General features: G+C 42.3%; 1 protein-coding gene across 5 annotated transcripts in view; it reads right to left on the bottom strand.

Moving 5' to 3' along the window:
* Positions 1-13,580, bottom strand: part of ZFP90 (ZFP90 zinc finger protein) — a 52,981-nt gene that overhangs the window by 3,580 nt on the left and 35,821 nt on the right. For 2 of the 5 annotated variants that reach the window (XM_072967607.1, XM_072967611.1), the window contains exons 1-4: positions 13,443-13,577; positions 13,049-13,114; positions 2,454-2,580; positions 2,029-2,124 (exon numbers count right to left, since the gene is read on the bottom strand). In XM_072967607.1, the coding sequence (XP_072823708.1) occupies positions 2,029-2,124; positions 2,454-2,580; positions 13,049-13,081 (256 nt within the window). In that variant the 5' untranslated portion in view covers positions 13,082-13,114; positions 13,443-13,577. Of the gene's footprint in view, positions 1-2,028; positions 2,125-2,453; positions 2,581-13,048; positions 13,115-13,355; positions 13,579-13,580 lie in introns of those variants that run through there. The other 3 variants (XM_072967608.1, XM_072967609.1, XM_072967610.1) reach the window with 3 other exon arrangements.

Below are 13,580 nucleotides of genomic sequence, written 5' to 3'. Positions count from 1 at the left end.
AATGGTATTTGCGATCAGAGAAGGAAGAAATAAATATATTATCTAATGAGGGAAAGTGTATGCTACTTACAGAAAACATCAAGAAGAAGTCCAAGCTAAGTAGAGCCTTTTTTTTTTCCAGCAGAAATAGAAAGAAATACTGGACAGTATGATGGGGATTCTTAAATCAAGGAAGTTTTTGTTTCTTATAATGAGGTACAGGGAGTAATAGCAAGGTTCTTTCAGAGGCAGGTGGTTTATGAAGATAAAACATTAAAATCCAGCATGGCCCATGGCCCATCAAGTGATGAACAGATAAACAAAATGTGATATATCCATGGAGTATTACTCAGCAATACAAAGGAATGAAGTTCTGATATATGCTACAACATGAATGAGCCTGGAAAACATTATGCTAAGTGAAAGAAGCCAGTCACAAAAGGCTACATATTATATGATTCCATTTATAGAAAATATCCAGAATAGGCAAATCCAGAGAGATGAAAAGTAGATTAATGATTGCCAGGAGCTGGGGGGATGGGGAATGGAAGTGACTACTAATAGGTATAGAATTTCTCTTTGGGGTGAACATGTTCTGTGATTATATAGTGGTGATGGTTACATAACTCAATCCATATCCAAAACCACTGAACTCTATACTTTCAAAAGGGTTAATTTTATGGTATATGAATTATATCTGAATAAAACTATGATTTAGAAAACCCAATATGGATTAAAAAAAGATAAGCAGAGCAAGTAAATTCAACTGGGTATAATAGTAATCTAAGTCTGGGGCTTCGTGTAGGATGTTACCAGTCCAAGTTAAAAGGCAGGAAAATCTAAGATACTTCTCAAAGCAGGAAAACAACCTGGGTTGAAAGAAAAAGACTAAATAAGCTATGGTGTCTGGCCTAAGGGAATGGAAACCTGGTAATTTCTAACAGACAAGGGGAGAAATGGGTTATGCACAAGGTAGCAAAATGTGCTGATTAGGGATGCAAGAATGATTAATTTAGATTTTACATCTTTTTTTTTTAACATCTTTAATAAGAACTGTATGGGACTTACAAGTGGAGGGCTCCTTTGAGAAAATAAAAAGTAACCAGGGAACAAGTAAGGACAATTCTGAGTCTACAGCACAGAATAAAGACCTGCAACTACCACAAGGCAGGCACCCTTTAACAGGGAGGTAATACAGAAAGAAAGAGGAGGAAGCCAGAGGGCAGACTCCAGGTAGACTCACTTAAGAGGGAAAAGCAAGAAAAGCCAAAGAGTTAAAGCCAAGAAGCATTTAACAAGTAGGTAAACCAGGAAAGGATGATACTCCAAGAACTGTGGAGAGAGGAAATGAATCAAATCAGCATGAGCACAGGACGGAAGGAAGATGGCATTGCTCCCCAGACAGGTGGTACAGAAGTGCAGTCAGGGAAAGAAGTCTGGAGGCAAGTTATAAAGGAAGAATCAAGCTTGTGGGTATTTCCTACAAGTATGGGGCATCCGACAGTGAAAGTATCAAGACAAAACAAGGAGGAGACATGGAAGTTCAACCAATGTCTGAATGAGTAAGAAGTGGGAGGATACAACTCAAGTGCTAGAGCACATGCTTAGCATGCACAAGGCTCTGGGTTCAATCCCCAGTACCACTTCCAAAAATAAATAAATAAACCTAATTACCTCCCCCCTCAAAAAAAAAAAAAAACAAACAAAATGAATGAGTAAGAAGAGATCTCTAAATAATGAAGGGAGATTAAGGACACCAGAGGAGAAAATAACCCAGCAAGTAGGGTTACAAGACAGGGAGAGATGGTGTTCTGAGTGTCGGACAAAGGGTTACTTTCAGAAAGGAGAAACGGATACCTTTCCCGCAAGACCTACGAACAGCAGGAGCACCCTCACGGAAAAGGGAGACATACAGAGGGGTCATCCAGGAGATGGCTCAGCCTCTTCTCCAGGTCTAGGCGCTCCCAAGGCAGCAATGTGAAGGGGTGTCCCTCTCCTTCGACTGTGCCTTTGTACGTACTGATTCCTACATGCTTGACTCTCATTTACCTGGATAGAAAGGTCTTTGGATTTCTCCCTCTGCTATCCATGGCTCTTCTCCTTGCTCCAATTTGAAGATCACCTCTGGCTTGGAAACTTGATATCCTGCTCATGGGTAAATACACAAGATTTGGTTGTCTGTGCAAGTGGACAAAGAACCCTCTACAAGTCAGTATTAGGCCTTGATCCTTAGGAACTCTGAAGGGAAAAAAAGGTGCAACTTGAGGAGCATGCAATCAAACGGCCTATTTCCAGTTCTGTGAAAGAAAGATCTTTTACCTAAAGAACAGGCTCAGAATCCCATAGAGCTGAGTCCCAAAATGATGAACAAACTCGGACTCTGAACACAGTCACCCAAACTATGAGCCCCACAACCCTAGCAACTGAGAAAGAAAAGACCTGTCAATACAAAGACAATGAGATGTGGTCCTTACCAAGAGAAACCAAGTGGCTATAGTTCTCCAGCATCACATCCTTGTACAAGCGCCTCTGAGCAGGATCCACGTGGTGCCATTCTTCCTGGGTGAAGTTCACAGCCACATCCTTGAATGTCACTGATTCCTGTAGGATCACATTCCTGCTTAACTAGGAATTAACCCCACAAATGTTCCCATGCGATACTGGGAACATACTGGAGGGTCTATCAGAAACAGTGATCACACATTTGGTATCCTGAGGGGGCAATGTCGGGTTAAATGTACTTGTTGTTTACATAATTTTATAAAGAATCTAATATGGCAGGCAAGAAGGTCATGAGGGGCAGTATGTGCTGCAATCCTATATGCCTACTTAGCTTTCTTCTTGTTTCCCTCCAAAGCCTTGTATACAATCAATTCCTCATTTCCCCTGCACTTCGTTACAAAATCCAAATACAACAGCAAATAAAAAGTAACAGCCTTCATTCAACCCTATCACCAGTCTCACTAAATTCCTTACAAATAACCACTGTTAACAGTTTGGAGTATACACTTAATAGTCCTGTTCCATGTTTTACACACACAGAGTCTTTTGTGCAATACCATATATACTGTTTTACAACTTGCTTTTTACATTTAACTATATATCTTGGAGATCGTCCCACAGTGCTATGTATACTTTCACCTTACTCCTCTGAACTGCTTCATAGCACTCCATAGTACAGTTGTACCATAACATACTCATTGGCTAAAACCCACAGCACCCACTGTACTAAGAATAACATTCATACTCCTCCTTCACTCACTGGGCTCTGGCCATGCTAACCTTTTGCTGATCCCTGAACACCTCAAGTTTGTTTCTAACCCTGGCCTTGGGATCACCATGTGGTTGACAACTAGTCACTTAGGTCTCAGGTCCAGCATCACCACCTCAGAAAAGTTGTCTTAGCACCTCCATTCTACTACACATCGTATTACCATGTTTAATTTTCCTCCTAGCACAGGTATCTCTCACTGTCCAAATTCCTGCCACCTGAACTCAGGAACCAAACAGACTCAGGTTAAAAAGGACACTTGCACTTCTAACCATTATCTGAGATTTCCTGTTAGCCTTTTTTGTCTCCCCGACTGCAAGCTCCATGAGAATAGGGACTTTTATCTATCTATTTATTCACTGCTATACATCCCTCTAGTGCCTAGAATGATGCCCAGCATATAGTGGGTGCTTAAAAAAATACTTGATGAATGAATAAGCAAACAAGTTCCTGTTAATAGATATTTGGATTAGTTCCAATATTTTGCTATTACAAACATTACTGCAATACAAATTCTTTGTGCAAATATGCTAGTATTTCTGTAGGGTAGCTAGCTAGAATTGGAATTGCCAGATCAAAGGTCTTTTCATGCTTTACCCCACTCCAGTCACTTCTTCATCACACTGCAGCCAGGCTGGCTGATGATTCCTGTGCCTCCAAAGTGTCAGTTCTGAGGCTCACAGGTTGATTTCTGTCTTGCCTCATGAGGCCTTGTTAAGCCATGAGACACCTGTCATCATGCCCTATCTGAAATACCTCCTCTGGTCCTAGATAGATTTCTGTCTCAAGAAGTACATAATAAAGTATGTAAAAACAATTACTATGAAAAGACACTTAAAGCAGAGCTGCAAGTTCACCCCAGCAGTGAGAGAAAGTTACGTGGAGGCTCTGCTTTATTCCATGCCCTTCTTCCCATGTGCTTAGCTATAGCTGAACTGGACTTTTCAGTTTCCTGGAGGATATCATTCTCTCCCATCCGTCTTTCCCTCGCTAACTCCACTACATACTTCAGGTGTAGGTTAGGTCTTTGGTGAGGTCTTCTGAACCCCCAGTGGAGGGTCAATCCCCCAGTTATGTGCTTTAACCCACTCTGCACACTAACAGCTATTCAAATAGACCTAACAATCTATTTAGTGCTTGTTTTCCTAGTTAGATGGTGAGCATTATGAGGGCAGGGACTGTACCTTTTCCTTTTTTCAAGTCTAGAACACCAATGTCCAGCAATGACCTGACCCAACACTAAATATCTGTTTCCTGACTGAGTTGAGCCTTAAGGAGATGGCTGAGATCTGAATTTTAGAGAAAAGGGGACTGGCCCCAACTCCTACTGAGGTGCACGACCACATCCATATACAACAATGGCTCTTCTGTATAATATTTCTCCCTTAACGCTGTGACTGTGTCTCCATAAGAACAGAGAAGGGTTGAAACACAGCAGATTTTTCTGATCAAGGTCAGGGCTCTGACTGTGCCAGGTAAGATGACACTAGATATTTACTAGATGCCTGGCTTTACCGTATGTACTGTGGCAGAATAAAAACGCAAATGAAAAACACTGCAGTCTTTGAATAGGTTTGTTTACTTTAAAATGTGTTATTTATTAGAGCATGACATACAGTAAAGTGAGGTGCTACAAGCGTTCCAGGGACGGACAGCACAGAGCATAAGACACTACATTATGGTGTCTGTTACCTATTGTTCACTGTGCTTCTAGAGGGTCAAGACCTTGTCTCAGACACCTTCGAATCTCCAGAGGCCAGAACCATTTTGGTACATAACAGACAGTCAACCGTTTGCAAGATTAAATAGATAAAATGTACTCTGAGATCCTTGGTGTGAGTTAGCCACTCTGAATCAGATCAACTTTAGGGCACTCCCAATGGAGGTCACACTTTGGACTGTAATAAAATGATTCAGTAACATCTTCTGAACGCTGCTCACCCTTCTTCCAGATATAACTGGACCTCATAATCTACACCTTTAAAAAATTTACAAGAAGTATAAAATGTTCCCCTTCCCCACAAAGAGAGCCTTGGCCAAATGATGGAACCCAAAACAACAGGGCATACTAAGTTGAGAAGATTTAATTTCATGGGCTCCTAAAAAGTTCTACAACTAATAAGTATGTAATATCCTTGGGTAAATCACAGATCTCCTGGGGATCCAGTTTTCTCATCTATAACATAGATTCCCTGAACTGAAGAAATAAAGAGTTTTAAGAGTAGAAGGGTGAAAGAGCATATATATAGCGTATTTAACATGTATTTATTATATTTAACATAAGTATTAAATATAATATTTAATTATTTATACTGTGTACAATTATAACATTAAAAACTACTTCCTCTAAGGCCAAGTTAGTTTATCCAATTAGAACACATTAAATTTGCTGGGAAACAGTATGGTGTTTTCATTCAAGTACTCTGTGCTCTCTGCTATCAAATAATAAGTTTGGTAAACTGAGAGTTTACAGTATCCCTAACAATTCAGCACAGAGAGAAGAAACAGTATTACTGTTAGCCTTCACACACATACACAGACGCCCTATTGAGGTTAATGGCATCATCATCTACAGTATTCCCAACTAGAAACCTGGACCTCACCTTTGGCTCTTCATCTTTTCCTTTATGCCTTGAAATTATGGAGAGCCTCAAAAATGTCTCCTAAATTCAGTCTCTTCCTTTCATCTTTCAAACACAGCTCACATGTGCCTACTGAGAACTTGCAATGTGGCTCCAAATTGGGATGTGCAGCAGGTGTAAAATACACAAGGGATTTCAAAGACTTAGTACCAAAAAAATATAAAATACCTCACTAATAATTTTAAAATATTGATTCAAGTAGAAATGCTAATATTTTGTCTATATAGGGTTAAATAGTATGTATTACTGAAATTAATTTCACCTGTTTCCTTCTACATTATGGCTTCTAGAAAATTTAAAATTATACATGTAGCTTATATTTGTTTTGGACCAGCATTGTCCTAGATTGTTCTAGATCTCCACCTCAGGCCATCCTCTCTAGGTGACCGAATTGTCTTTCTCTTAATTTTTGCCTCCTGCCCCACACTCCATGCTTCCACCAAGTGGATTCTTTGCCCTGTTTACATCATTCTCTGTCCTGCCTCTTCGCCTCTATATAGTCCATTCTGACCATCATGTACTTCCCTCCCTCAGCTCTACAGGAAAAATTCCAAGTCATCCTTCTAGAACCAGTTCAATGGTCCCTTCCCTTCTGAACATTTTCCAGACCCCTCATCTTCCCACTGCCACCTTCTGCATTTGGTCTACATCTCCATGTCAGAACTGTAGCTATAATTTCATGTTTTTCTCCCTCATCAACTTCTCAAACTCCTTTTCATTTCAGTATTTTCAGAACAAAGTATGTTAAAATTGTCCAGAATCACATTGTTAGAGCAGGCAAATAGCTAGATACGAACAGAAAAAGGGGCACACAGACCAAATGGCAGGAATTGAACAGAAAGGAGAGGCACAAGCCAAATGCAGGAAACCACACATCATGTAAGCACTAGGGATCCCTGAGAAGAGAAAGGAAAGCAGGAACCTTTGGGCTGATAAGGGATCACACATTTTGAGGTGATGAGTGGCCTGGAGACAAACAAAGAAAGGTGAGAAAAGGCAGGAATCTCCAGTGTCCAAATGTAACCTTTTGCTCATTACACCCTCATTCAATAGAATTAGCCTTGCGGATCAGAAGTACCCATCATGCACCAACACCATGACACTTCCAATCCAGACTAAATAAGGACAAAAATCCCTCCTCCCTTTGGGAAGGTGGAGTTGGGATGATAATCAGGGAATACAACCCCAAACCCTTCCCTCCCCAGTGAATATTCTGCCTGTTCATTTTTACACCCTATGTAACTAACTTTCCAAAAAAACACAGGGCAGCCGCTCACCTGAGCCTGCCTGCTCTCCCCTTGAGAGTGTACTATCCATCCTTTAATAAATCCTCACTTTACTTTTTTAACCACTGCGTCTTGTCTCTGAATTCTTTCTGGGATGGGACAAGAACCTGGAACACTGGTTGCATCCACCGGCAACAACATGGGCAATATGGAAAAAATTGTTCATGCATGACGGGCCCTACCAAACCACATTTAAAAGCTCCTCAGGTGATTTGTTAGAAAAAAGCAACAACTAACATTTATTGAACACTCACTGCAGGCCAGGCACCCTCTCACTAAATCCTTATTTCTGCCCCACAGGAAGCAGGTACCTTCTCCTGACTGGTTCTGTGGCCTGCCCCTGGTTGAGAACCACCACCTGGCACAGAGCAGGAATTCCAAAAATGTCTGCTGAGTGAATGAATATAGAGTCTGGGTAATTCTTACTGAAGGAAAAGCCATTCTGAGGATTAAAAAAAAAAACAATTATAGAGAGTATAGAGGACGAGGCTAGAGGGTAGAGGCACAAGATCAAGTAGGGAGAAGAAAAGGTGCCATGGCCCGGCCCCTCCCCTGCCTGCTGCCAATGTCTCCCCCCACCAAAAATGATAGATTCGTGAGTTATATTCTTGGATTATAAAAAGCAGGGACAAATGGAAAAAATGATGGCATTAATAGTCAAACCTAAAAGCTGGCTCCTCTTAAATACCGGCTGAAGAGAAAAATCTCTGACAAATCTAGTAAGAAAAGAAATTTTAAAATAAATCAATTTAAAGATAAAGGGATAAAGAAATCAGTAAAATACCCAGACGTGTGTTAAGAAATGTGAAAGATCTTTGCGAAGTGGATAATTTTTAAATCCTAAATCACCAATGTTGACACATAAAGGGAAAAATCTTAATAATTGAGCAGGAAATAGAGGAAACTGTTCCAAATTCATCCTCTCTAAAAAAAAAAATCCTAGATCTAAATGTTTTATACGTAAATTTTTTCAAAAGACAGAAAAAGACGAAAAGAGATCTGAATGATTCTATACATTAACGATGAACATGCCATCAAAATCTGCCAAAGATCTCTCTCTCTTGCTCTAAGGGCTGCATCACTTAAGAACACAGATGTAAAAAAAAATTTAATTATCTACTATAACCAATGGGACTTTATCTTAGAATTATTTGTAATAGTAGAAACTTTAGAAACAACCTAAATGTTCTATGAGAAAAAGTTAAATAAATTTTGGTGTATCATGCAAAGCAATATAACATAGCCATTAAGTGATTAAAAAAAGACAAATTTTCATAAAAATTATATAAAATTCTTAAATGTTATAATTGAAAATGTCTAAGGGAAAAATATGCATAGGGAGAAAAAGTTCATCAAAACAAATACAGAAGTGCTAAAGAAGAGAAATCATAAGTGACTTGTTTCTACTAAAAAGCGTATATATATATGTATTTTTTTTTTAATAAAAGTAGTACAAGGCATAGAAAAGTCAGGGAAAGAATCATGTTTTTGAAATAGGTCTTAGAGGAACAGATTTTGACATTCTAACATTGTCTCAAAAACAAAATTTCTTACAACTGTTCAGTGAAAGTCACATTGTTTCATGCAATTGTTTTATCAGAAAATCAGCATCACTGCAACTGGAAAAATCGTATTTTTGCTATATTAGGAACAGAAAATGCAGGAAAGTCTAAAATTACTGCTTGGGGTTAAATGGTTATGAATGTTTGCTCATGTGACACTCACTTATTGTGTGTGTACTTCTGAACAAGGGATGAAAGGAGTCAGGTGACCCAGCTCTAAAAAAGCCGAAAGCCCAGTACAGAGATGGATGGGTAAGCACACCACCGCATATGACGTAAGACAGTACTATGACAGGTGTGCACAGGTGCTATGGGAATGCACAGGAGAGGCAACTGACCTTACTCAGGGGAAGGAAGGTCTGAGCTGGGACTTAAAGACCAGCTCCAGTCAGCTCAGGCTGGGAAAGGGGACCTCTGGACAGAGGTTAGCTCGAACATCCCTGACCACAAACATCCTGACCTGGTTCAGCAAGTGGCTTCGCTTCCCCAGAGCATCTTTTCTGAGTTTCCATGACCTAAGCCAGCTTTTGCTGGATTTGTTCATCCTGATGACTACAGAGCTCCCTTGGGATGTGGAGTCAACAGAGACCAGGCCCTGGTCCCTCTGCATTTCCTCCCCTTCAAGATAGAACACCAAGAAACCTGGTCTCCACAAGCAGCCTTTTCTTATAAAACTTTCCCCATTTCTTACTTTTCTGGTGGCTTTGATACCAAGTAGGACCCTATGGGGTTCCTGGTACAAAACACTTCCCTGTCCCCTGTTACTAGTTTGAAGGAAATAAGCTTCATTCAGCTTCCTTGACTTTCCCTGAGTTGCAACGGGCAGATTCAGTTGTTAATCAGGGAAGAGAGGGAATGCAGAAGTGAGGGAACAGTCCAGAAACAATAGTGCAGCCTTAGACAGGGTCCTGGGTCCTGGTTCCAGTTCAAGGAATATACATAACAATATCTTTAAGTTTTTCTGTAGGAACTAAGATTCCCCCTCCCAACCCTTGCCTCTTGTTTATAGTAGAGTTGAAGTCTCCTGGGCCTTAGACAGTTTTTTCTGGGGGACACTGGGTCCACCAGATTGTTAGCATTCTGATTAAAAGCAACTTTCCTTTTTGTTTCCAAGGCTGCTGCCCCCAGGATCATACCCCTGCCCCTTAAGAAAAAAAGTTATTCTTATCTAAGTCTCAGGAGGCAGCTACAAAGAGAAGAAACAAGAACTGTTTAGAAGCCCAAGACGGTGGAGGATTTGACTTCCAACGGACCCGATGAGCCTCATTATACTCTCACTGAAATGTATTAGCATGCTAAGTGACACACCCACCAGCACCAAGACAAGTGACAGTTGCCATGACAACAATTGGAAAAGTCCATGAAAGGCCAGAAGACAAGGCTCCATCACACTCAGAGGGAAGAAGACATAATGGCAGAAGCCTCCCATAAAACTCCACGTGGCCCGAGCCACAGCTGGAGCTATCTCTACGGGCCATCTTGGCCCACTGGAGTGCCTTTTCCTCACTCTGGAGAGCTTTCTTTCCTCTTCCTCTTCTGAGTAATAAAACAGCCATTCATTTTGTCCCTCTGCCTCTGTTGTAAATTCCTTCACAGTCAGTGGCAAGGACCTACACTTTCGTGGACTCCCTAATTGAGGGGTCTCTCTGTCCACTAATAGCTTCAACTTTAAGAATGGCAAACATAGAATAGATAAACAAGATTATACTGTATAGCACAGGGAAATATATACAAGATCTTGTGGTAGCTTACAGCAAAAAAAAAATGTGACAACGAATATATGTTCATGTATAACTGAAAAATTGTGCTCTACACTGGAATTTGACACAACATTGTAAAATGACTATTACTCAAAAAAAAGTTAAAAAGATACATATTACTAAACATAAAAGAAGAATAAAAGATACTGAAACCTCAAAAAAAAAAGAATGGCAAACATCTTTCAAAAATTGTAACTAAAAACATAGTACACATATAATGAAAAGGATGCATAGTGTTTACAGACACAGTTACTAAGGATCCACAGAACTCAAGGATTTTCAGGGTATCAGGAGCCGGCCCATCTCTGCTCCCTTTCCCCTCTCACCATGGGGGCCACTTTAGCTATCTGTTAGCTAAGCCCTGGTAGAAGGTTTCACTCACAGGAGCTCCAACTTTCAAACTCTTGCTCCTGTACTACATCATTCACAGCAATCTTTAAAACCAAACAGTTGTAAAGTTCTCTGCTCAAAAACACTGGCTCACCCTATATTAGCCTTCTTGCAGCTCCCTGAACACACGAGACACACATTCCGCTGTCCCCTCTATCCAGAGGACTTCCCTCTGGACCTGTACAGTGTTAACTCCTAGAATCTCTTCCAAGTCCGCTCAGATGGCACCATCTCAAAAACAAAAAGGCTTATTCTGACCACCCAATTTAAACTGCACGCCTACCACAAGCCCCTACACTTCCCTACTCAATCTCTTTTGCCTTTCTCTACCTTTTTATCTTTTTTGAGGTACTGTTGTCTTCTATGATATCATACAATTTCCTTACTTACTGAATTTTTCTATCTCCTTGTAGGATGCAAGCTCCATGGAAGGAGAAACCATTATAAATTTTGTTCACTTATGTATCCCAACCACCTAGAAAAGTGTCTTAACACATCAGAGGGGTTCAATGACTATCTGCTGAAAGAATGAATAAGTGAATAGGTTAACAAGGCCAAAAAGAAAGAAGTCCAAACTCCTTTCTATTCTTACACACCTACCCACTGCCTAAAGCCCACACCCACTGTCACACAGGACAGTGGTTTCACGTACAGGCCCCTCATCTTCTTGCCTCCCAACCCCGCTGACTCACAGTCAGTAGGCTCTATTCCCATCCCCTTCATTTTCACCTGTTGAGACTCTACTCCTATGCAAAGGCAATACCTCCACTGACCTTCCCACCAACAGAGTTTCCCTTCCCTTCTGTACTCACAGCAGCCTCCTGATCTCTGTGGGGACACTCGACACCTTTCCTGTGCTATACTGCTGCTTGAGGCTATCTTCCCTCATTAAATTAACTTCCCAGATAAGCAGCCACATGACTCAACTACTCATCTTCTCCATTCCTCTGACAGCCATGCTCAAAGAAAGTGAACCAGTGACGAAGGGAAATTTCTGCCTAAAAAGCCCTATTTTTAGGGCTACTGTTCTGTTCTGTCCTGTCCTCCGTTCCCAGTCAACATCCGCAGCCTGAGTTGGTAACCGAAGTGGACTGTCAGGCCATTCCACGAGAATATAACTTAACCAGAGTACTCAGGGAACACAGCTTTTAAAGTGAAGTTTAAAGAGGTCCCTAAAATTCACTGCCCTGAACACAAATCCACTGTCACCATCAAAAAGGCAACCCTACCCCACCTGTGGAAAGGATCTTCACCTGCATGAGGAAACAAGAAGTAAAAAATATAAAGGCATTATATATACTGTTTAATTTACTGTAAACTGCTTTTAAAGAACACTGGTATTTTTATCTGTACTGATCCTGACTGTATCACACCCAGAAACTAGAATCTATGGTTTTTTTTCCTTAATTGTAAAGAGAGTGTGGATTAAAATACCATTTGGACCTTGTTATATTTTCACTGATAGCCTCTGTAAATCAATGGGTAACCTCAGAGTTGTGATGCTTCTAGAAAATGCCTCCTACCTCACAAGAATAAATAAGCTTCATATTAATTAAGTCGAAGGCTGGCCGTCTGGGGATGTGCACTATTATTTCTTTGTTAAAGGAATAATTCCTTTGTTAAAGCAGAAAAGGACATGAAAAGCTACAGGACAAGTCCTCCCTTGTTTGTTGTTTTTTTCTTCCCTCCTTGCCCAGGAAAAGCCCACCTCCAGCCTCTTTCTAGGCAAATCCGGACAAGGCTTCTTTGGTCAGACCCCTTAAGGTCTCTCCATGGCCCCCTCTCTCCTTCATTCACCGACAGTCACTTTCTCCTCTACAGTTTTGTGTCCTGTCACCCTACCCTCTTAAGTTCCTTACTGACAGAGTTCAAGGAATTGGCCTGGCACTCAGGATTCTCAACACTGACACTTCGCAACGCATCCACTCTTAACTCCTCCCACAAGACCACACTGCCCTCGTCCCCTCCTCCCCACAGTGCAGCCCCCGAACCCTCCACTCCCCTGCCTGGGGAAGCCTGCTCCTCGTTGCTCCGGACACCCTGGGTTTCCTCACGGTTAGGAGGCTCCGAGGGGGCAACCGAGCCAGGAAAAGGAGTCGCTCAAGCAGAGAACAATGACTGCTCTAAATATACCCCTGGGTAGGGACGGGCTGCTTACCTGGGGCCTGGTCGTCGGAGGCCTTGGGGCCATTCCTCCGTCACCAGCCCGGCTCCCATACAGGGTCTGGGGAGAGAGAAGAGGACCACTCACCCGGCAGGAACAGCCGACCCCACCCCGCAGCGCCAAGCCGGGCCCGCCTCCGCCCCTCTGCCACTTCTCCGGCAGAGAGAGGTGGGGAGGTGCGCGGGCCCCGCCTGGACCTGCCTCCCCGAAATTAAAGGCTCGCGGCCTCCCGGACACCCTCCTCCGGCCACGCCCAGTCCCGCCCGCAGGATGGTGGGCGCGGCCCCGCGCACACACACACGCCAAAACCGTGGGAGGTACCGCCCCGACCCGCGCACTCGGAATCACCGCCCCCTGGGGGCTCAGGATTTCGCGACGTCAGGCCCACCCTGGGCTAGGGCCGGCTCCTCCCGCCCCGGCTGTGGGCTCAGTCCTCTCCAACTCTGAAGTACGAAGGGCGGCCCTAAGCGGGCTTAGCCGCGCTGGGGCCGGACAATGGCCGCAGCGGTGGGGCAGATCCGGAAGT

This window comes from Vicugna pacos, chromosome 9 (genome assembly GCF_048564905.1).
Source record: "Vicugna pacos chromosome 9, VicPac4, whole genome shotgun sequence".
NCBI classification, from domain to species: domain Eukaryota; kingdom Metazoa; phylum Chordata; class Mammalia; order Artiodactyla; family Camelidae; genus Vicugna; species Vicugna pacos.
Note: the sequence above shows the minus strand (reverse complement) of the source record. Positions and strands in the feature narration are given on the sequence as shown.